The 24,158-nt window shown below is 35.7% G+C and overlaps 2 protein-coding genes and 1 long non-coding RNA gene across 10 annotated transcripts; 1 reads left to right on the top strand and 2 right to left on the bottom strand.

The window, feature by feature from the left end:
• Nucleotides 1-6,250: 6,250 nt before the first annotated feature.
• On the top strand, nucleotides 6,251-11,482 carry LOC126830987 (uncharacterized). 7 transcript variants are annotated; one of them, XR_008788642.1, is made up of 7 exons: nucleotides 6,251-6,773; nucleotides 7,394-7,466; nucleotides 7,846-7,992; nucleotides 8,324-8,422; nucleotides 8,953-9,030; nucleotides 9,521-9,608; nucleotides 11,393-11,482. It is a non-coding gene; the product is annotated as an uncharacterized LOC126830987 (long non-coding RNA). The 7 variants fall into 7 exon arrangements; XR_007684083.2 differs by having other exon boundaries at nucleotides 7,367-7,466; XR_007684081.2 differs by having other exon boundaries at nucleotides 7,244-7,466.
• Nucleotides 11,483-13,880: 2,398 nt separating this feature from the next.
• LOC126830976 (monocarboxylate transporter 12-like) lies at nucleotides 13,881-15,024 on the bottom strand. Its single transcript, XM_050561581.2, has one exon. The coding sequence runs from the start codon at nucleotides 14,923-14,925 to the stop codon at nucleotides 13,897-13,899; it is 1,029 nt and encodes a 342-aa protein (XP_050417538.1). The 5' UTR covers nucleotides 14,926-15,024; the 3' UTR covers nucleotides 13,881-13,896.
• Nucleotides 15,025-17,195: 2,171 nt separating this feature from the next.
• LOC126830945 (monocarboxylate transporter 14) lies at nucleotides 17,196-23,882 on the bottom strand. 2 transcript variants are annotated; one of them, XM_050561476.2, is made up of 6 exons: nucleotides 23,645-23,882; nucleotides 21,796-21,965; nucleotides 20,582-20,725; nucleotides 19,780-19,923; nucleotides 18,334-19,458; nucleotides 17,196-17,381 (listed from the first exon to the last, which is right to left on the bottom strand). In XM_050561476.2, exons 2-6 carry the CDS (start codon nucleotides 21,950-21,952, stop codon nucleotides 17,206-17,208), a joined length of 1,746 nt encoding a protein of 581 aa, XP_050417433.1. In that variant the 5' UTR covers nucleotides 21,953-21,965; nucleotides 23,645-23,882; the 3' UTR covers nucleotides 17,196-17,205. The 2 variants fall into 2 exon arrangements, with proteins under 2 accessions (XP_050417433.1, XP_050417444.1); XM_050561487.2 differs by lacking the exon at nucleotides 23,645-23,882 and adding an exon at nucleotides 23,181-23,275.
• Between the last annotated feature and the right edge of the window lie 276 nt (nucleotides 23,883-24,158).

The raw sequence follows: 24,158 nt of genomic DNA, 5'->3' as shown, positions 1-24,158 counted from the left end.
ATTTTTTTTAAAAAATTTCTGTATTGTGTACCAAAGAGATGCCTCTGAAAACAGCATACTTCATTTCTATCATTCTGCATCAATAAATATTTTTTATTGCACTCAGAAGTGGGAACTTTTTTTTTTTTTTTTCCGGATTTCAAGTTGTCAATTCTACCTCCACCTACATTCATGTAAAAAATACTTCCCTTAATTTCTTTACGGATTCAGAAAGCTCTTTTTATACTCTTTCTAAATATATATACTTTGTAGGGTTTGTCATTGTCAGAAAATACTTTTTTCCTCATTTTTGTATTTAGCACCAATTTCTGTCGCAATGCTGGATATTAGGCTTATGCACGAAAGGGGTTTGGGAACAAAAAATGGCTATGCACTTATTGGTTAAACCAAATCGAATAAAAATTGTGACTTCTACAGTGTTCACAAGCTAAAAACATGATTTTTTGTACAATCAGGGGCCATAATCCATGAAGTTACAGTCCGATACATGCCAATATCAAAGGAACCGAGATCTTAGGGTGATAAACCTATATTTCGACTTTCATTGAAATCTGATAAATTGTGACCTTTATGGGATCCACAAGCTAAAAATGCGATTTTTCGTACAATCAGAGACCATAATTCAGGAAGTTATGGTCCGATATGCGCGAATATATCGAAAGGCACTGAGATCTGTGGGTTATAAACATACATTTCAAGTTTAAACCAAATCAAATAAAAATTGTGACCTCTACAGTGTTCACAAGCTAAAAACGTGATTTTTCGTACAATCAGGGGCCATAATCCATGAAGTTAGGGTGATTTTATTTCAAGTTTCATTGAAATCTGATAAAAATTGTGACTTGTAGAAGGTTCACAAACAAACAATTGTGGACGGACAGACGGACGGACAGGGGCGACGACAATATACGACTACATGAAAATGTGGGGGTATAAAAATAGGGGTTGGTGTGGGCTTGAATTAATAAAAGAAAACAAAAATGTTTCCAATTAAAGTCGGTGCTGTGAAGACTAAAGGGGGACAACTTAAAGTACAAAAAATCTGAAATGGAGGCAGACCACCATTAAATTTCATCATCTCGGTACCCACGAATTGTAGTTCGTCTTTTTATAGCAATTCTCTCTCCCTTTTCTCCCCTTTTGCATGCCCATTTTTGTTGATATTTTGGTCTAGAATGGACTAAGAGGGTTTGAATTAACATTTTCTGCCAGGTTTTGGTAAATATTCATGATTTTGAGGCGGAAGGATAAGAGGGTTATCAGGTTAGCTACGGTGATATGTACGGCAACTAGTTACATGTTTTTAGTATGCTTCTTCAAGTTTGTGTATCTCAAAATTTTGGTGGTCAACCTCATACAAATTTTAGTGCAAAGACATGACCATTTGTTCCTCTGTCTGTAGTGAAAAGGATTCAGCCCAACGAAAATTTGGGGAAAATTTGGAGGTGGGTAAAGAGGCCAGAATTAACATTGAAGTCAATAGGGAAATTAATGGTGGTCTGCCTCCAAATGACTTGAAGACTAAAGGGAGATAATCCACCTTTAAGTTGATTGATCCTCTTGCTGAAGACGAATTTCCACCAATAATTGTCTCCCATAAGCTGGTTGACTCCGACGGATGTTCTCTTCAGCAAACTTAATCAGGCTCCAACGTTGTAGAGGGGTTGTTATAAGAAACAATCCAGAAAGGGTTCAATACTTTATCATATAAACCATGCAAGTAATAAAAACCCTGGAAATACACAATTCAATATAATATAAGTTTTACAAAACAAAAGGCAAGATCAAAATACAAACACCTTAACTAACAACATTACTATAATAGCATAGAAATAAATCTCAGCTACAAAGTGAATAACTATAACAAATAGTAAAGATGGTACCGGTACTTTAATAAACATACATTATGCCACACTGATCAGAAGTGAATATTCGCTAGGCCGCTACAATCACTGATAAGGATGACATTGATGCGACATAATGAGCCACAAATATTAACTTTTTCCCTCCATCATTAAAATAAGTAAAAGATTCCATTCTGCCCGGCTGAGTAAGGTCTTATGTAAACAATGCACGCTCTATTGAGCCAATGATTGACCCCGTGTGACAAGACGTCACGTGTTGAGGGTAATCATCTTTACACTGGATAACCTGCTACCTGTCTCTTTATTGAAGTCAGAAGTCAGTGACATAGTAACCAGCCTGACATCATTTAGAGCAGGTTATCCAGTCTAAGTCATCTTTTACAGAGATATTAGAAGACTTTCGTAATCCTCTGTGAAACAGATTGACATTATGCAAGAGCTAAATCTGCATATTGCAGGTCTTTCTTTAGGCCTGAAATGTTTTATAAACTATTAAAGATACATTATGTAAGATTTAGATAAAGAGCTGGCCATTCTTGCTATAATAGTTCGAAAATAGATAATGTAAAATGAATAATTTGAAATTAACTGATCCAGATCATAATCAACGGTTCAGTTATATTTTAATTTAATTTAAAAATGGAGGAGCGAAACTTAGCTTCAAACCACCAGTACTATATGGTTGCAATTATTGCACACGTCTTGTCAAACCTTCAAAGGCTAATATCTTCGCTCGCAATCGAGTAATTGGAATAAATTTTTCAAATTATTCATTTTACATTATCTATTTTCGAACTATTATAGCAAGAATGGCTAGCTCTTTATCTAAATGTTACATAATGTATCTTTCTACACTCTAAATTAACTATTAACTTACCTGAAAGAAGTTGAGTTTTAAATACTAAATTAGTTTATCCATACAACCTAACAACCTGAAAAAGGATGGGATATATATGTATAATGTGTGAATGTATGTATGCAAATAAAATTTATCAACTTTACCCATAAAAACTAACAATTTCAGTATAAAAATATAAAGCTAGAGAGTTAAAGATACAGCTTTTATAATCAGTAAAACATAATGCAACAACATACTGATAAATGACTGCAATTTTTCACCAAAACTCCAACAACATACCTCAAAACTAAATCTACAAATGACTTTGCTAAACTTCCTCTTTGAAAGAAAGATGCTTAACAACTGAATGTATCTACCAACAAATACATCACATGACCAAGAAATAATGAAACTGAGTTAAAAGTACTCACCATGGTTAAAGCAACAACAGCTTAAAGAAATTCACTGATGAAGTTTAGAAGGTTAAAGTTGGGGTTTAAAGGTGCTGACTGCTGACCAACATATGCAATACTAAAAACATTAAAAATTAATATACACAAAATTGTAAAATACTTTCAATTTTACCACCTGTAACACAAACAAATATATACCACAAAAATAATAAATCAAAATGTCAGTGATGCAGGCCGGAGGGTCGGACAAGTACGAAAAACCAAGGTACAGTATCATTGGCGTGCACGTAAAAGATCCCTTGACAGGAGGAATTCAATATAAGAGTAGGCCGAAGTGCCTCAGTATGGGCAAAATTTCCCTCATAGCACACTGTATTGCATATGCCCATCTTCATTGGCCCAAGGGGAGGTAGTGGTGCTGGATGGCTGAATGGTAAGCAAGTGTACGCTGTATCATAATGTCTGTCAATGAGTCAACTAGCGAGGTTTTCGATTCCCTGGTTGTACGTGACAATTTTTAAGGAGTAGCGCCGCTTGTCCAACCTCGTGGGTTTTCTCCGGGTTCTACAGTTTCCTCCCACTGTTAAAGATCCCTACGCGCAAGCAAATTATTAAAATAAAATTGAACCATATGTTAGTCCCAAAATGACCTAGTTTGTGTTGAGTGGACTTAAGCCCCATCTCTCTCTCTCTCTCTCTCTCTCTCTCTCTCTCTCTGTCATTAGCCCAGTTCCGAGCAGAACAGTAGGAGGTCAAACCCCATTTCATTTCATTTACATAACCAAAATCATAATCCATAAATAAAGGCAAGTCGTCATCGAGTAAAAACTGTAAGCAACTAATAATGAAATTTTTAACCTAACAAATAATACAGAAATAGAAAATCGTTTTAAAAGTAGATATACAACCAATGAAAATCAAATCCAAACAGCTAGTATTCTCTAAAACCCAAACCCCAGATTGCATGCAAGCAGGTGGTTTAGCTGGGACTGGTTGTGTAATATTATATCCGAGTAAATATTAGGATCGAATTGAGAAATTGAATCACCAGTAACAGTAATATCAGGAACAGTAATATCAAGGACAAAAATATCAGTTAACACGTTAGTAACAAAAACAGAACAGAAGAATTGGATGAAATAGGCTACTTCAACCACGAGAACTTATAGCATCTGTTTCTAGTATAAAAGGATGCATAAAATCATCGAAAGCCAAAATATGAGAAGTTAAATGAGAAATAAGATTATCAAAAAAACTGTTGTTGATTTGCACACCAATAAAATGAACTACAAGTAGATTTTCTATGTTTTTAGGTTGATCGCCAGGTCAGTTAAAGGTCGAGTAATCCTAGCATAATCCTTGAAGCGTCTGAAACATCCACAAAATCCCAGAAAACTACGTACTTCAGAAACAGATGTAGGAATCGACCAGGTTGTAAGGGTAGAAATTTTTATCAGAGTCAGCTTTAATACCATCTTAGAACTGATACGTCCGAAATATTTTAACGATGACTGAAGAAATTCACATTTTGGAGGTTTTAATTTAAGATTGTGCTTCCTCAGCCGGAAAAATTTAAATCTAACTAAGAAAAATATTAATCCAAAATTTCGTCTATACGAGAAAGAGCTTAAGAATCACGAACAGTTTTCGAATTAAGTTTTCTGTAATCTACGCAGAATCGTAGAAAAGCATCTTTCGTGCGTACTATTAACAGGAGAAGCAATTAAATGGACTATTAGGTGGAAGAATAACATTGGTTTTTATCATGTCTTGGATCATGTCATGTATCGTGTGGCTGGAGTAAGGCGGAAGACGTCAGTAGTGGAACCATTTCTAGTCTTGGATATGTTACATTAAATCTCTTGAAACATCGATGGCGGAATCCTACGGTGTCATTGTTTGAAAGGTATTTCATATGCTAGCTTAATTTCACCCGATCCGCCTATTATTAGCCTAAAAGTATCAGCAAGTTGTTATAGTCATTTTAACATGCTAGTAGCAGCGTCAAGGGCTGCCTCTGCGCCTTTCGGGGCTGTTGTTAGCCGCTACCAAAGGCAGCTGGGCTTAATTTAGTTTTTATTTTCTCAATAAATAAATCCACACCTCTATGAATAAATCGGGACTTGGAAAACTAATTTTATTCCCATTTTTGGGGAGAACGTAAGTTCTCGTGAGTGTAATGAGACCTACGTTCAGAGCTGAACTTATATAGCCTAGAGCTGACTGGAACCCGATCATTAAAAACGAAACTGAAGGCGAAACTTTTACCTTCGTGTTCGTTTCGTTTTTGGCGCTAAAATTCTTGATGTTAATGATTCGCCATCAATACATGTATATTCGGGAAAAGTATGTCGAACGGTGTTAGAAGATTGTTACCTGTTCGGTGGCACGAAAAGCTCCGTTTGAATTCCAGTTTAACATGATTTGGGGTATTCTGGCGTCTGATGTCACGTTTTTTGTTTAAAATTTACTGTCAAAATCGTGTACATCTGATTATTATTACTGGCGTCTGATGGTGGTCACGTTTTTTGTTTGAAATCTACTGTCAAAATCGTATACATCTGATTATTATTACATCAGTAAAAACTTAAGCGTATAGTACGTGTAATTGGTAGGCCTATGTCATGTTCTTGTATTAAATCTGTGCCTGTGTTTTAGCAAATTACCCCAGATATATGCTAAAATGACGCTAGAAACCATATATGTATCTTTCAAAAAGTTTTAATCCCGAAAATATTCATATTGAAACAAAGCGTTATTTTACATCACAAGTAAATTTCCTTGCATTTTACATACTTATAAGTAGGACGTTAAACCCCATTTCATTTCATTTCATTTACATACTTATATTGATCATGCGTGATCCGGATTTGGTAAGTATTAACACGGAATCGGTTATGCCGGTCGATTTCGGTAAATTCAGGAAATATAACGACATATTACTGGTTAATCAAAAATTAACCAAATTTGCCTCAGAATAATAATACATCGATGTTGGTTGGATATCTAAAAATAGATAACCAATCATAGCTTCTTTTATGTATTTTATGCAATTGATCGGGTGAACGGAAGCAGAAATACCAATATACGCTCCACGTTTGGTGACTGACTCGAATTATCTGCCTGTTTTTTTTTTTCGACTGGATTATTTGACTGTTTTTTTTTCGACTGAGATATTTCACTGATTTTATTGACTGATTTATTCGACTGAGCTATTTGACAGGATTTATCGATATCATCATCGCAAGGAAGGATCTAACGCTTACCGTTTAGGCCGGGGATAGTCCCCCCCCCACTCCTCCCCCACCCCCCACATGCTCAGGGGCGTAAATGTGGGGGGGGGGGAGGTGGTACACCCCCCAGGAAAAAAAATAGTCGGTCGCAAAATCAGTGCAGTCGGTCGCAAAATAAGAGCAGTCGGTATCAAAATAAGTGCTCACTGCACACGTCACGCTACTCACGCAAAACTTCAGTATAAAGCAACCTTGTCAACTTATCATGTTTGAAAAAATGATGTGTTTCACTCTTATTCTGTTGTGAGTATGTAGGTCCAAGAACAAAATTTCCCCCAGGGAGAAAAATAGTCGGTCTCAAAATAAGTGCAGTCACTGCAGTCGGTCTCAAAATTATGCGTCGCCGTCTTAATGAATTAATGAGGTAAACAAATAATGCCAGAATAGATCCCAAATACTAGTCGGTCGCAAGATCAGTGCAGTCGGTCGTAAGATATGAGCAGTCGGTATCAAAATAAGTGCTCACTGCACACGTCACTCTACTCACGCAAAACTTTAGTATAAAATAACCTTGTCGACTTATCATGTTTGAAAAAAATGTTTTTCACCCCATGGCAAAAAAAATAGTCGGTCTCAAAAAAAGTGCTCATCGCAGTCGGTCCCAGACTAAATGAATTAATGGGGTGTTTTCTGACCATCAGAATTCTGCAAAATCTCTCCCTAAAGTCCAGGGCATTTCAGAGACCAAGTAAGCGCCCCATTGAGGTAAAGTGCCCTCAGACCCAGTCCTCAAAAATTAAAAGCTCAGTTAGATATCGGCGCTCAATTCCATTATGCCATCATTCTTCAACTCCTTCTCTGTCTTATACTATCTCATCACTAACATATTCACAGTTACAGTGAATCACCCAGTTAGTAGTACCACTAGTGAGTGAGTGAATTAACAATTCTACAGTCTTTTGACCCACGACTCATCTGTCAAGTAGCTTTGGCTTCTGCAATTAAATTCCAATTTAGATATATGTATTAATGGGTGTAATGCAGGAGACAGTAAATGGCTATTCTTTCTGGAACACATGTCACCGCCAATCATTTGAGAATTGAGGAGTTCACAAAGGTAACAAATTGTTGATGTTTTTGTGTGTCGACTAACCTTAGAAAATGACACCAATCAATTGGATACGCCAATGCAGAATGGCCGTATTCAACGGCTAATCGTTACTTCTGCTATAAGCACTACAATTTATTGCACCATTCAGCTCTCAGTTCATGTGACCTTTAACAGCCCCAGAAGTTAAGCCAAGTTCCTTCCTTCAATATGGAAATATCTATTATCCAGATAAGATAACGGCCAAAACTGCGGCTGATACAAATGTGCAACAGCTTTCATTTTGGCGTATACCTTTCTTATCTATTGTTTAATATATAATTAACCTCATAATATCCGAAATAAATATTTAAACCTGTGTATCAATGCCGGAACATATTAATAAAAGATAACATCAATCACTGTCAACAACAACCTATAAATACGGGGAATCAGTTAAACTGAAATGAGTGTCCTCAAATCGTGATTTGTAACAGACATTATCATTCTAAAAAGATGCAGGTTTTAGTAGTATTTATGGTCGTTCTTGTAACAGGTATGTAAAATCCAAATATTAACATCTAAAATCAGATATTAAAAACATTTAGAATACAGAATTTTAAATATATATCTTTAAGTTCGGATTATCCCAGAAGATTCATATCGTCACTTCTTTAGATTTTTCAGAACCAAATTTTGTAATTCCAGCAAATCTCAAAACCTTTGGCCCAGGATAAATATGTCTGTGTCTGAGTTTGTCGGAAAAATCCTATCTCCAAGAACCTGTTGAACTTGACATTAACGGATCGACTTAATTTATTTTAAGTACTTTTGTTTGTGATATAATTATTAATAGCTTAAAGTGTTTTTTAATATTTTATTTGTAGCCTGCGTATCAGCAGATGACTGTCCACCATTAGCTTGTCAAACTAAATTATGCCCAACAGGCCGTGTTCATGATACAGATGGATGCCCAACGTGTGATTGTAAGTTATAATTTATATTGTAATATAGGTCTATGTGATAAACGCGGAATAGCTCAACAAAAGTGTTATGGAAACTGTTATGGTATTGCTCGCCTGGTCATGGACCATTGTGCAGCTTTCGTCAAAGACAACAATTGCATTTTTGATTTGCAATAATTATATAGACCCAGTTATAATTAATTGTAGAGATTTCCTAATAAAAAAGATGAATTTACATAAAATTGAAATGGGATAGAGTATTTCATAAAGACAATGAATTGAAGCAACATAAAATAAATTGAAACAACTGTACAGGGAACAGGCTAGTTGCGGGTACCGATCGAGTTAGGCTGCGACACTGGTATTGTAATGTACATTCTTTATTTTATTACCGGTATTGTAATGTGTATTAAAGATGTTATTACCGGTAATGTAATGTGCATTATTGAAAATTATTACCATTATATTAATATACATTATTTATGTTATTACCGGTTTTGTTAATGTGTATTTTTGATGTTACCATACAATCATTCTGTTGTATTACATAGGTTGTGGTGATGTAATGTGTGCAATGTTTTGTCCAACTGGTAATACAATTGGACCCGATGGCTGCAAACAGTGCCGTTGTAAGTTAATGAATTTAAACATGTATCACTAAAAAACAGTATTCCCCAATCTGTATTAGACGATATTTACAACGATATGAATTCCATTTACTTTCTTCATTTGCTTTAATAATGGAAATGAAATGGAGTCTAACGTCCTACGTACTGTTCTGCATCGACTTGTGGGAATGTTTGTCAGGACAGTGGCGCTATAGCCTACAGCCTACTCCTATTTCGAATTCCAACTGTCAAGGGTTCTTTTATGTGCACGCCGATGAGTACACGTGACATCGGTTGTTCGTCCCATCCAAACGACTAGACATCAGGCCCTCCATCCTACACCTCTGAAAATTATTGTTGCAAAATTAATTATGAGCTTGCCCGATTATTTTTGACGCTGATTGTAATAAGGAGATTGGTTACTTGGTAATGCCTATAACTTGTTGTTGGAAAAACTATAATGCGTTTTTAGTGAATATTGTCTTATAATAGGTTGTTGTCTGTTCTACAGGTTGTCCTGAAGTAATGTGTACGATGTATTGCGAGAAGGGCTTAAAAATCAAGGAGGATGGTTGTCAAAAGTGTGAATGTAACTAAAGGTAATTAACTCCCTTTTTTGTCTCCTGTCTTTCGAAGAAAGCAGGGGACTATTAAAATGGGTTCGTCCGTCTGTCTGTCCGCCCGGGTAAGCAGAGATAAGCAATTTGATTGGTTGATGTTTTGGGACACGATAACTTTAGTTCTAATTAAGTGAGAGTGCGGACACTTGGTGTATAGTTTAATCGCATCAATGACTTGACTAAGTTCGATAATGAGCATTTTCTGCTCCGGGTAAGCAGAGCGATAAGCAATTTGATTGGTCTAGACTTTGGAACACAATAACTCTCCTTCTAATTGAGGTAAAAATTTTCAAACTTGGTGTAGGCGTTCGTTGGGTGAATGCCTTGATGGAGTTCGATGATAAACATTGTCTGCTTACGGTAAGCAGAAATAAGCAATCTGATTGGTTGATGCTTTGGGGCACGATAACTTTAGTTTTAATTAAGTGAGAGTAATGAAATTTCGAGTATAGATTATACTCATTATACTCATTATATCATTACCTTGACTAAGTTCGATGATGAAACTTTTCTGCTTACGCTAAGGAGCGATAAGCAATTTGATTGGTCAAGACTTTGGAACATAGCAACTCTGCTTTTAATTGAGGTAGAATGTTTAAACTTGATATAATGTTCATTAGGTCAATGTCTTCACTGAGTTCAATGATTAACATTTCGAGCTAAAGCTAAGCAGAGCTAAGCAATTTCATTGGTCGATGCTTTGGGACAAGATAACTTTGATTCTATGTGATAGATTCGAGAGTGATGAAACTTAGTGTATAGTTGATAATCAGTTTGATATTTGATACTTTTGAAAAAAAATGAATGTGCTATTACATGTAATTAATATTTGTCATTTATTTATTTTGGGATTTCGGCGGGGGACATCAGCCTCACTGTTGACTTGTTCAATTTTATACGCCCATATTTCAGCCCGATAGTGTAAAGTGTGTAATTCCATGGTTGTGGACCCTCTAGAGGTTGCTTTCGACATTTGCGCATGTCGGATCGTAACTTCCCGGATTATGACCCATGATTGCACGGAAAATCGAGTTTGTAGCTTATGGACCGCTAGACGTCACACTTTATATTTTATTTTAATAAACGTTCATATATATCACCGTTACACTATGATTATGGGTGAGTTCGAATTTCGCGAAAATCGGACCGAAACTTCACGTCAAAATGGTCGCTCCCCTTTACACAAAAAGTGTAAAAACATGTAATGCCAAGGTTGTGAACCCTCTAGAGGTCACAATTTTTATCCGATTTTGATGAAACTTAAAACATGTTTATATCCCAAAGATCTCCGTTCCTTGCGATATTGGCGCATATCAGACGGCAACTTCCTGGATTATGGCCCGTGATTGTACGAAAATGATCAATATATAGCTGGTTGACCCAGATGAAACTTAAAAACATATTAACGCATGTCGGACCGTAACATCCTGGATTATGGCCTGTGATTGTATGCAAAATCCCATTTTAGTCTGTTCTCTGTCCACCTCTTGCAAAATGTGGACGTATCTTGCATGTCAACCGCTTGTTTCCTTTTGCAAACAATTATAGAATATGTTGACATTTATTTTTTTTTATGTCTGTGATGTCTGCATACAATTATTTATACTGTCATCTTTAATAATTGCATATAATGTTGACAAGGTAGACATTATCTTTCGACAAGAGCCAATCTAGATTCTTATGAAAACACATGCAGTAATACCCATGTCTTTTATATCCAGCTTATATTTTATTATCAGTGGCTAAATTTGTTCCTTTTTCAGGATTTTACAGACTAAGTCTAAAATACATAGAATGCAATATAATGACATATTATGATATATGTTTCCGAAATAAATATCTTCCCTGTTCCTTATTCTCTATAATGTTTCTTTTTGAACAGAAATCGCAAAGTCATGTACTAGATATAGAAATTCTTCTGGGAATCTTTCAGATTCAGCAAGATTTTCGGGTACTGTATGACAATTCGTGGAATAGCTCGGATATCGCCCCTTAACGCAACATAATATAGGCTACATTAGTGTGTAAGGGCGAGGGTGTAGAAACCTCGTGTCTGTTCTGGGATAATGTACAAGGAAATGTGCTTATTCTATCAAATAGGATAAATTGTACTTATTCGATTTCGCGTAAAATAAAAAACACTTAAAATTGGAAGAAGTCCTTGTCTTTTAAAAGTCCCCATATTCACATTAACATTATTTTTATTATTATTATTGTTCGATTTATATAGCGCTTCATTAACATAGGAAATAAAATTAACTGATTAAGTATACGAGAAGTTAAACATGATATAAAAAAACAAATATACTATCTATCATAAATTAATCAAAAGCTTTGTAAACATAAATTTTTGGAAACATTAAAACTGTATTTAAAAAGAAAACCAAACAACCCAACATATTTTAAATCAAAATACTCATTTATTAACATACACACTGATTAAAAGACCATTAAAAACAGTTATACTATTTGGCAAAAAGCTTTATAAAATAAACGTAATTTATATTTAAACTATAATAAAAAAAATCACAACACAAAATATATATTTAAACAAAAAAACATATAGTTTTATAACAAATATATTGCTAATACATTTACTGGAAAGCTTTGTAAATAAATTTTCTAAACGCAAAAATAAACATTTATTAATAACAAATATCCAAATATTGAAATATTTAAACATAACTTGCCAGGAGCTAAGTCTTTCAAACAGTTATGACCTAAATATATGTAAAGCCTCCTGGGTGCTAGGTGCTATCAAGATTCCGCCACAAAGGGGAATAACCCTGAAAGTTATTATTAAAGGTCGTTGAAAATCAGTGTCGTTCTTTCTTTCAATTGAATAAAATTTCAGAAAGGTAGGATCATAATATTGAAGTTGCTAAAACATAAAGTTCCCATCATGTCCAAAGTCTTTATGGTGTTAACAAGCCTCCGTAACAAAAGGAAATAACTATGGAAGGTACATATATTATCAAAACCATCGATGAAAATCAAGTTTTTGTAACAAAGGGACTATAACCCTGTCTTATGTTGACATAAAAATAAACTACACGAAATATGTAATTGAATTATCTGAATTCGATATAAAAAACACAAAACAAAAAAAACCCTGCCTAATAAACAAAATTTAACCTACAATAACGCTAACCATCCATCCATGAATTATTATAGCCATGTGCAGAGCTTCCTAGCTCAAAGGATGGATTCTTCTAACTTAATTTCAGCACAGAGTCTTTGTTGACGTATTTTTTCAAGTCTTGAAACTTTCGGAATAAAGAAAAGAAGTAGAACAGCAAGGAGACATAAGGCACCAAGAATACGAAAAGCCATTACGTAACTTCCAGTCGTATCTTTTATAGTTCCTGAAAAAACAAACATAAATGCAAATCTTTGTTACCTCAAATGCTATACATCTCAGCTCCCTTTTTTCCAAATCCTTTTGGATTAAACTGATCGACATTGTAATTTTAACATACCGCGTGTCCACGAGCACTGGAGTCGGAACAAATGGGTAGTCTTTTGTTGGGAAATTCTGATTCTTGAAAGATTCAGGTGATTCCAAATCCCCTCGACAACCCAAAGCAATTGCCCCGTGTGCAATTAGAAAATTCCTAAAAATAAAACAGTGCATAGACGTTGTAAAAAAATCAAAAGATTAGCACTACCACATATTAAACCTCCTAAATGAACTTCATTAATCTACCATTTCAATTTACAGCCTATGTGTGTTTTACTTTTAATATGGAGACTTTAGTTTATTGTGATCTACTCCCTCCTGGAGGTCCACAGAATACACACATTATAACACTGCGAATACTTGGTATACATAATAAGCTATGAGAAACTATCAAATCAACAGCTGGAAGGTACCCCGTCATTATCCCTATTAATCTATTAAACATTTACATGTATACCAAATTTAAACGAAGTCGCAAATGTCTAAACCGCCTTCTTCAATATGCCACTCTGAGACTCATGTGAACCGAAGAACTTCACAATCCTTCAAGTAGCTTTGTATAAGTATCCCACGACAACGTGCGAGGAACATTCAACATTTTGCTGAAATCCAAGAAATAGTATAAGAAAAAGAAGTACGAATAAGGGTATTTTTGCCCATATTGCATAGATAAACCTTTTTAGAACAAATTGGAATAGTATTTTATTACCATACTTCCTTCTACATTTTACAGCACTCTTCAGTCTGATTGAGTAGTCGTCTATGAAATATTTGAATCTGGTATTCTTCCTTATAATTATACCAATTTTAGTAAAGAAAATTATATTTATTTAAAAACTCACCAACAAGTGGATGATAAGCAGCAATAAAAGCACCATGTACACAAAATAGAAATCCCATTGATTTACCAAGATTCTGTAGGCCCAAAAAGTCTGTTAGAACCACAGGGAGTAAAGCTGCATATGGTCCAAGAGACATTCCGAATATTAGAGAGAAAACCATTTGGAGTTCAAAAGTTGTGTAGTAATCAGTAAATTGAGATGTGATACCACCAAGAAGGAGACTAGTCATCATTATATGATGTCGTTTAATAAATCTCAGATCAGCAATAGCCCCTACAAACAATCTTGATGCAACATCCGAAACACCAACCACAGTTAAAAATAAGGCCGTGTCCTTCTCGTTAGCCCCGTTTTCTATCATCAGGGCGGGTATATAAACAGGCCCCAAAAACATCCCAATAGCTAGAGCAGATATAATCATAAGTAAAATAAAGACATAATTCTTCAGCAACGACAAATCTAAGATGTTAGATAACTTGCACAAATATCTGCATTTACAAGACTTGTGTGTGTCCGTTTGGGATTTGTCATTTGATATGACTTCTTCTATTGTTTCTGTACTTGCATCAGCTGCCGACAAGGACATTAAATCTGTGTTACTAAGGTACTTAAGAATTCTAGATTGCGATAAAGAATCTAAAAAAGATTGATTTGAGTCAGATTCTAATCTGCTGAGGTGCCTTTCATAAACCGCGTTCTTGTCGCTTTCGGACTGAGTACGCGGACGCATTGTCTGTGGCATCTTTAGGTCATTGCTTATGCTTCTTAGCAACTTCATTTCGATGTTAACTCTAGGATTTGTGATTTCCGATAATCTATTGTTTGTGTTTTTGTTTTTTCTTCTACACTCTAGAGCGAATGACTCCGGTTCCCGAAGCAGTAAAGCAAATGCAAACATCTGACACTGAACTCCACCCATTATCAACAAAGTTCCTCTTAAAGCAAATGTGTTAAGTAGATATTGAACGAAATATGGAAATACCAAGGAACCCATGCTGGTACCCGTTTTCGCTAGGGAGGTAGCTAAACCTCGCCGTTTTTTAAAGTATCGTCCCACTAGCACCAATCCTGGTGAATCTACACTTGCTTGACCCATTCCTAAAAAATATAGATTCATCATTATAAGATATTCAATGTTTGAATGTGGGTTTAACACATATAGGTAGGGAGTACGTGGGGATGAGACATCTACAGACATAATTTCTTGTGGTTTGTGTATAAGTGGCCATGTCTTACAAAATCGTAATCTGGTTTATACAGATTTGTTTAGTATCAAGATGAACGATTGGAAGTTTGGGTAATCCCTACTGTTGCGTATCGGATTTTCTCCCATAAAGCGATTTCACACAAATGACCAAAATGGGAAAGTAATTTCAAGCCTGGGACAGACCAGACGAAATAAGATGCTAAGGCAATAACCTTAGAAATTCTAAGTTTTGGGAAAAAGAGAAAGGGACTGCACATACTATTGACACAGTTCGTTCCCCAATTCCTATTGAGAAACGACCAAAAAGAAATATACAGTTGCTGCGTATGATAAGGCATTTGAAACAGTTAATTAATGTTGATGGTATAAAGGCATACGAATAGCGCTATGCTGATGTGATGGGATATTATATTTGACGCAATAAGCTGATGGTGCGAATACATATAAATAGCGCAGTAAGCTGGCGTGTCATCGCATATAAATGTCAAAATATAAAGCATATAAACATGCAACGCAAACTGTGCATCTTAGTTAAGGCGTGTGGAAGGAAATACTATGATGTGTTTGTCATGTATAAAATGAGTTTCTTAAGATTGCTGAGAACCATTGAACCATTATACTTTAATAAATTATCTGGGTTGACACATTTGGCTCCGGTGTTTATTGTACCCAGTAGATTTATGAAGGAAGCACGAGCATGCATGAGACGGTGTGTGTTTATTCTTTCCAAACCACTAGACGCTAATTCTCCTTTGCCGAGTCCAAAAGTTTATAAGATATTTCTGTATCTGGTTGCCTTGGCCCCAACGTTTTAAAAGAAAACTGAGCTATATGCCCATCCTTTATTTAAGGAGCTCGCATGGGTACATCAAGACACTATTTAGGATATTTTTAAAAAAGAAAAATGAGCTATATGCTCATCTTTTATTTCAGGAGCTCTCGTGGGTACATGATTATACTTTTGTCAGTCACATATTCTTTTTTCGTGTATAAGCCCCACAAATTTTAGCTACGCATCATCCGGTACTATTGTGCAAGACCTGGAAATTCTGAATTTCGAAAGAGTCCTATAGGATCACACTTCACAGGTTTGAGAGAAATGTGCAAACAATACCCTATCTTCATACTTTTAGAATTGACTACAATCCTATCATATCCAGATGCAGCATAGGTTGGTTTAATAGCCTATACGCTTATAGGTTATTGTGCGGTAACAGTTATTTTGAAAGAGTGTGTCAGTTGATAAACTGGTTTCTGTGGAATATTTGTTAAACCAAGCTCCTGGTATCCAAGTCCATTAGGTTACGACAAGAAATGTCAAGAAGATGGACTTTATAAGAGTTCAATATTGAGGGATACTGGAGTGCTTTTGACCATTCTAGACGATTAACCACTAATGTAGCATCTTTGAACATATGATTAAAACGAAACATAATTTCAATATAACAATAAAATATCAGTATCACATTTGTACATTGAGTTGAACATCTTTATATAGTTTATAAAATTTTCTGCATAAAATTATAAAACATTATATAACATATAAATATAGAAAATTTAAAGTCATAACATTTATAAATCTATAAATTTATTTTATATTCACAGAAAGCATTGTTGGCTGTTAATCTTTGGTGGCTAGTCTGGTAAACAACACGTAGAATATTGTTTACCGTTCTGGTGTAAAACATAAAATGCAGAGACTGAAGCCTCTTGTAGATTAAAGCGAAAATTGATATCATCTGATGTGTTCACACAGACATAGCTAACAACTCATTAGCATCGGGTTCTGAAGCCAAGTCCAAGTGCAAGGAGTAAAGTATATATCTCTTTCTAGAACACGATACCACTTCTCATTTATTGTTCTTTCGTATACATGCATAAACAACAGATAGAGTCATACTTATTTTTTACACACAAATATGTACACAAACATACACACATGCGCAGTACTAATACCACGATAATAGTCAAGCGTTTCGTAACGGACACTCAATATCATTTTATATTCCGATTTATTGTTTGTAAAGGCCCAACTACCAATATTGTTGTTCACATAAAAAGTTTCCCTCAGCTCATTGAGTTTGCCTTTTTCTTATCAGTTTCAACAGAAAATTTTCGCTTACGTTTTTCTTCTAAACGTGAAACTAATGGCACAAATAAAAGCAAAATCACCGCAACAAGGCACGTTGTACCCACCAGATGATACGCCATTACATAGCTTCCCGTTGTGTCTCGTATGGCACCTGAAAGAGAATAAATATATGTATTATTTCCTGGACAGTCGCGAATCTATGTACCATCGATTGGAAAACATTATTTCATGTCATACATTTTTCACACATTAACATAGCCGCCAATATGTAGAAAACATGCAAGATGCACTCGGAACTCACGGGATGATTTACCAGAAGAAGGTTGCAGGCATGACAATAAATGGATGATAACTGGCGTTATCTATAATAATTACAAAATGACATACTTTCAGATAAAAATAACATTAGATGACCCAATTATGTTTGAAAGGACAAATTTTTAAAGTGGTTGATATTTCATTTATATAATCTGTAACGTTTACTTTTTACCTTGGGGGATCACGTGGCTAAGTGGGTAAGACGATCCCTGCATTGGCCGAGAAAGTTCATCCAGAATTTCTGGCGTGGTTTCCCCTTGTCTAGTCCTTCGGATGAGACGAAAAACCGAGGTCCCGTGTATACATTGGAATGCACGTAAAGATCCCTTGGCAGTTTGAATTCTATATAAGAGTAGGCGATAGTGCCGCTGCCCGGGCAAAATTTCCCTCATAGCACACTCTATGGCGTATGACCGTCTTCATTAGCCCAGTTTAGGAGCAGAACAGTAGGATGTTAAACCCCATTTCATTTCATTTTTTACCTTTGGGGGGGGGGGGGGGGCGAATGGTTAGCACGTGCGTGCTGTATCATAAGGCCTGTCATGGTTCGAATCCCCGGCTGTACGTTTCCCCCCACTGCTAAACACCCCTACGCGCAAGCGAATTATTGAAATAAAATTAAACCATATGTTAGTCCAGAAATGACCTAGTGTCGAGTGGACGTTAAACCCCATTTCTCTCTCTCTCTCTTTTTATCTTGGGGCACACCGTGCAAATATATAGCGTTTAACCATGACATATTTTATACGTTGACGGTCTTCATATTCGATTAGTTACACACTTACCTACTATCGGATGAAAAGCACCAATAGCAGTGCCATGGACCAAAGAAATAAATCCCATCGCTTTGCCCAGATTCTCAATGCCCAAAAAATCCGTTAGAATCACTGGAAGTAGAGCTGCATAGGGTCCAACAGATAAACCATACACTAAGGAATAAACGATTTGAAGTCCGAAGCTTGTACAATATCGTGTGAATTGAGCTGAGATACCTCCTATAAAAAGACTTATCATCATTATATGATGTCTTTTAATGATTCCCAGGTCAGCAATGGCACCTACAAACAATCTTGACGCAACATCTGACACCCCAGCTACAGTTAAAAATAAAGCTGCATCCGATTCGCTTGCACCGAGCTCTATGAATAATGCTGGTAGATAAATGGGTGATACAAATATTGTAACAGCAAAAAAAGCAATCGACATAAGTAAAATACACTTAAAATTATTCAACAGTGAAAAATCTATGATATTAGTCAATTTGCACAAATATTTGTTTTTATTGGATGCTAATTCGCTTGTCTTCTTTCTGAGTTCTGAAGTTGTTGAGGTTTCTGCTCTGACATCGGTCGTGGATACTGACAGTAAATCTGAGTTACTCACATATTTCAATATTCCTGAATTCGAAAGGGAGTCAATAAAACTTTGATTTGATCCCGATTCTGTTCTACTGTGCTGTCTTTTATAAACCGCGTACTTAGCTCCGTCAGATACTGTGCGCAGGCGTTGAACAGGTAAGGGAGAAGCCATACCATTTTCAGGAATTCCTTGTGCTTTCTGGTCTTGACTTATGCTTCTTAGACACTTCATTTCCATGTTTATTTTAGAACTTGCTTTCTCGGGTGGTTCCGGTTTCGTGATTTTAACTATAACTTGCTTTGTTGGTGCAAATGTTTCAGGTCCACGAAGCAATAAAGCGAACACAAACATTTGACACTGAATACCACCCATTATCAACAAAGTTCCCCTTAAAGCGAACGTGTCCAAAAGATATCTAATGAAAATTGGAAATGTCAATGAACCCATGCTGATGCCGGTTTTTGCCACAGCAGTGGCTAATGCACGTCTTTTTTTAAAGTACCGCCCTATTAGAACCAGTCCTGGTGAGTTTATGCTGGCTTGTCCTATTCCTGAAAATAAAAGAGAAGCAAATAGGTCCTAACTGGTATGCAAAGAAAAATAAGCACTCAGCTAAATGACAAAAGGTATAAATTAATAGGAAAGTGTGAAATATAGTATGACTATAAAACTAAGATAAAGAGCGGTAGGCATTGGTATGGTAATAGGTTAGATGTTGTTGCAGTCACGCACAATCTAACATGGAGCAAACCAAAGAAAATAAGCAATCCCGATCTGCTGTATATGTTTAAATAAACGAAAAAAGCAAGAAAGGAAAGAATAAACAAAATATAACTAAAATAACAAGATTTAAATGAAACTAAATTGCTTACCAACAAGAAACTGTGTAAATATTAAGAAAGGTACTCCATTAGCTAAACAAGATAATATAACTCCACCAGATGATAGGCAGACTCCAACCAACACAACTTTTCTTACTGTAGTTTTTTCTAGTATGATATTCATCGTGATAAAACCTAGAAGATTTATGAATTGGTTGAAATTCCAAGCAACACATTGTGGTCATCCCTTTAAGTCACTACATCTTTTCGGAAAACTGACCTAGTGTAGATTGTTCAAAGCTGCGTTAATTTAACGAAGGTGTTGGGCTCCGTCGTTATCGGTTTAACGATGGCACTAATTGGCTGTAGTCAACGTATACCATTAGCAAAAGGTCCTATAGAAGACCAGTGTAGGTACTAGAGAGCTGGGGGGGGGGGCAGGGCTATCCGATTTTCTATAGGATGAAATGCTATAGTATTCTACAGAATATTGGGAGCCTGTAGGAAATAACAACCCCAAATATTCTACAGTTTCTGCAGTACAAATCCTATAATTTTTCCTACAGATTTATGCTAAATTTCTACAGGAAGATACTGTTTTGTTTGTTCTGTTGTCAATTATGTAAATATACCTTTTCAAAGCAAATCTGAGAAGGCCAGATGAAAAGGGTTCGGTGATTGTTACTTTCATTTTCGACCGTGATATCGGTTTTTGCAAAAAAGTTTACACATTAGATAAAATTAAACAAACATTTTCAATAAAATATGTACCTGATATACTAAGATATCGGTTTTTTGCAAAAAATTTACTCATTAGATAAAAGTAAACAAACATTTTCAATAAAATATGTACCTGATATACTAAGAGCAGCTGCCATAACACCAAATACTAGAGTTGTTATTGTTGCCGAAGCTTTGAACAAGTCCAGAAATTCAACAAAAAGTAAACCCAGTGTTCGTCCATATCCGGCAGTTATTGTAGCATTCAACATACAAGCTGAAATTATAATTAAATCAATTAAAGTAGTACAAGGAAGCACCGCAACGGAATGTCGAATTTTTCGAAAGGTAGTCTTGAATTCTAATTTTACATTTGAAGTTCTGGGTGGATCGTTTTCTTTGGAACGTTTTAAAACTAGGCTTTATTGGTAGCTCTAGCGAAATTGTTGATGATGGACCCACAAGTGCATATTTCGGGGCGGGGGGGGGGGGATGAGACCAAATAAGCGCCCCCGTAAGACAAAATCTCCTCAGACCCAGTCCCAAATCTGAAAAAGCTCGGTTCCAAATATTATACGTAGCTGTCTGAAATTTTTTCACGCCTACCGCGCTCGATATATTTTTATAGCAATCCTGATCTGTGGTCTTATACGCTCTCATCACTATCATATTCACGGTTATAGTGAATCTCTCAGTGGGTTCTGCAAATGTTCTGTCAACTCTCACAAAACAAGCGGAATTGTCATGTAGGCCTCCAGATTCTGTCCAATTTCTTATCCTCTTGTTGTCAAGAATTTGCTACCATCAATGAACTCAAATGCCAGGAAATTTAGGCCCAGTCCCAAAACATTAAAAGCTTAATTACACATTATACGGTGCTCGAATCCATTATAGCACCATTCTTCATCCACTCCTCTGATCTTATACGACCTCATCCCTATCATATATTCTCGGTTATAGTGAACCGCTCACTTAAACATTAATGGTACAGACTGTACAAATTTTCTGTTAGCTCTCACAAAACAGGCGGAATTGACGGGCAGATCTCAAGATTCTGTCCCATCGACTCCCATTTCTAGTCCTCTGAATCACAATAATTTGCTCCCAGCAATCGCCGCAAAACCCAGGATATCGACTCAAATTTTCAACATTTTCTTAGAGGGAGAACCCTTCTCCAGACCCCACTCCATTCATGTTGCTCAGTTCTATAGTCACTTCTCTAAGGTCAACTTGCATAAAACTGCTTTCCAGCAAGATAACGAGAAGCAAACTACTATATAGGCAATACTATCTATGTTCAATTGGGATGCCCAGCCAGTATTTTTTTGACATACGTTTGGACCATACCTATCATAACCACCCAGGCCCATCCTCTATCTATAGGTATTCGAGGATCTATTATTTCCTCGGCAGTGTTCAGATCATGTGCCTCAGGTGTCCGATCTGTCGTCAACTTCTCCACCTCCTCTTCCGTTATTCTTTCTTTTTGATTACCCGTCATCATGAAATCATTTTACCTACAAAATGAACAAATAAACCAAGATAACTAATCATTATTGAAGAGAACCTCTAACGTGTATGTCTTAGAAACTTAACCGGGACGCCTCGGTCACTCTGCAATAGTTATTTACCCGCCTGGTTGGGTTTCCTGTCAATATTTGAACAGGGAATACTGACCGAATACCCTTGTTACTCTACATCATAAAATGTACTTGATGACAACGGAGTTATATTACCTCTTTGATTTAGGTCAAAAAAAGTAATGAACTGTGAAGATCTCAGGGAGTGTTTGATCAAGTTGAATCAAGTTTTTAATACAGTCTATAGTACATGCCCGATACAATATACCTACGTCGATTATCTGGATCACGGAACGTTTAATATATTCTGTATCATGATATAACAAATTTATGTATAAAATGCGATATGAGAGTTGTGTTAAAAAGATAAATAATTGATAGGCAGGATACAAGATAGCGATTATCAAAGTAGTAGCTTGTAGGATGAAGTGAGTTTTACGCTTAACGGGGATGATAATATACAAACCAGTTTTTCCTTTACGATCATTATATGACATCATGATTATCTAACTGTTCGATGAAAGGTATAAGATAATATTATTGACAAGCTAGTATAGTATGCTCATAGTTATGTTCTATTTATTTATCTAGTTTGTAAAAACCCGTTTAAGTATAATTCCAACAAACTTATCATCGGGTGTTTCAAATACATGGAATTTTGAACTTCCGGTGCGTTATATATTAAAACAGAATATGTATAAAATAAAATTCAAAGACTATGATTATAGCCGCCACCCCCCTCCCCCAACCAAGAATAAAAGAATTAAATAATTAGCTTCTTGCGTTCGCCCACCCCTTCCCTCCCTCGTCCGAGCAGACTGTCTCTGGTGTATTCGTAATTTCTATTATATCAAGGTTGTTTGAATTATCAGTGGAATTTGTAACACGCTTTTACCCGGTGCCTCACACAATACTGATTGCAATTTTATAATATAGAGACTTTGTCTTCATATTTAAGAATCTCTGCACCAAAGCGCGAATCTTAATATTGTGGGCCATTTTGCTGATCATAAAGTAGCCACTGCAATTTTCGACATTTTAAAAGCACACTAACATTCACAAAAAATGTTTCACGTAAAGTTAAAAGTTTAAATTATTTTCTCTTGTAAAGTAGACGACAGACATTATCATCATTTGTAAATGTAAACTTACTTCCTTTGATGGCCAAAACTAAAAGCCGACTTCAGTTGATCTTGGGTTATTTCTATTTGTTATGTCAAATTTAAAATATTATCTAAAATCGTATGTTTGTTACATGTTCAAAATGATTTATAAAATGTAAATAAAATTATCCAGACCATGTATTTATAGTTATATCACGTGAAATTGTTTACTTATCACGTGGCTTTATTGTCATTATGGTGTTATATAAAAACTCGAGTCTCCAGTATAAAATGTCACCGTTGCTTCCCGGTGAAAAAATATCTTTAAAAGCTAAAAGCCTATGATTATAGTGTATCCAAAGTCTACTTAGATTAACCTTTTATTGTCGATCCCGCAAAACTATGACGAAGCTGATTTCAATTTCATGTAAATGCTTTTGGTTTTACTTTTAAATGTATATCATAAATCTATATCCATTCTCGTTGATATTGATAAACTTATATAATACTCACCACAACTCATGGACATGTAAAAATGCGATATGTTGAGAGTATCGTCGTTCGTCTTTTTCAAGAAACAGCTGATCAACAAATGAACAGGAAATCCCGGTCACGTTGTCGATTACATATATAGTTTCTATAAATAGTACGATAATTTTCCTAACCTTGTCGATTGACAAGAGCTTGCATCATGATAATACTCGTTTGAGGACAAAACTATCAAATCTCAGAAACTATTTCCGATAATGATGAAATATTCTAATTGTACATAGCATTAGCCATGTTTGGTTTTAAGTCTAGTTGTCCATGGCGCATAAAATCAATATAATCTCGTCAGGTGATCAGATCAATATTTTATTGTAAACAGCAACATACTTAAATTTAAAGTTCTTTGGTTGGGACTGTGGTGATATGTTTACATGTTTACTAGTATGCAAGGCATTGCCAGATGTTGATCCGTCTGTGGCGTTGCATTCGTGTTGGACGCTTTCTACCACAGGAACCCAATAACTCTGATTCTGATTGA

Source organism: Patella vulgata, chromosome 1 (genome assembly GCF_932274485.2).
Source record: "Patella vulgata chromosome 1, xgPatVulg1.2, whole genome shotgun sequence".
Taxonomy (NCBI): Eukaryota; Metazoa; Mollusca; class Gastropoda; family Patellidae; genus Patella; species Patella vulgata.
The sequence above is the reverse complement of the archived record's forward strand: the minus strand, read 5'-3'. Positions and strand labels throughout refer to the sequence as shown.

Coding starts and splice junctions, on each gene's coding strand:
- LOC126830976 (XM_050561581.2), bottom strand. CDS start 14,925: ATGGGTTCCTTGGTATTTCCATATTTCGTTCAATATCTACTTAACACA.
- LOC126830945 (XM_050561476.2), bottom strand. CDS start 21,952: ATGATGACGGGTAATCAAAAAGAAAGAATAACGGAAGAGGAGGTGGAG. Junction 19,459..19,779: donor ATTTACACAGTTTCTTGTTG/GTAAGCAATTTA, acceptor TTTTATTTTCAG/GAATAGGACAAGCCAGCATA. Junction 17,382..18,333: donor TGCTTTTCATCCGATAGTAG/GTAAGTGTGTAA, acceptor ATTCTCTTTCAG/GTGCCATACGAGACACAACG.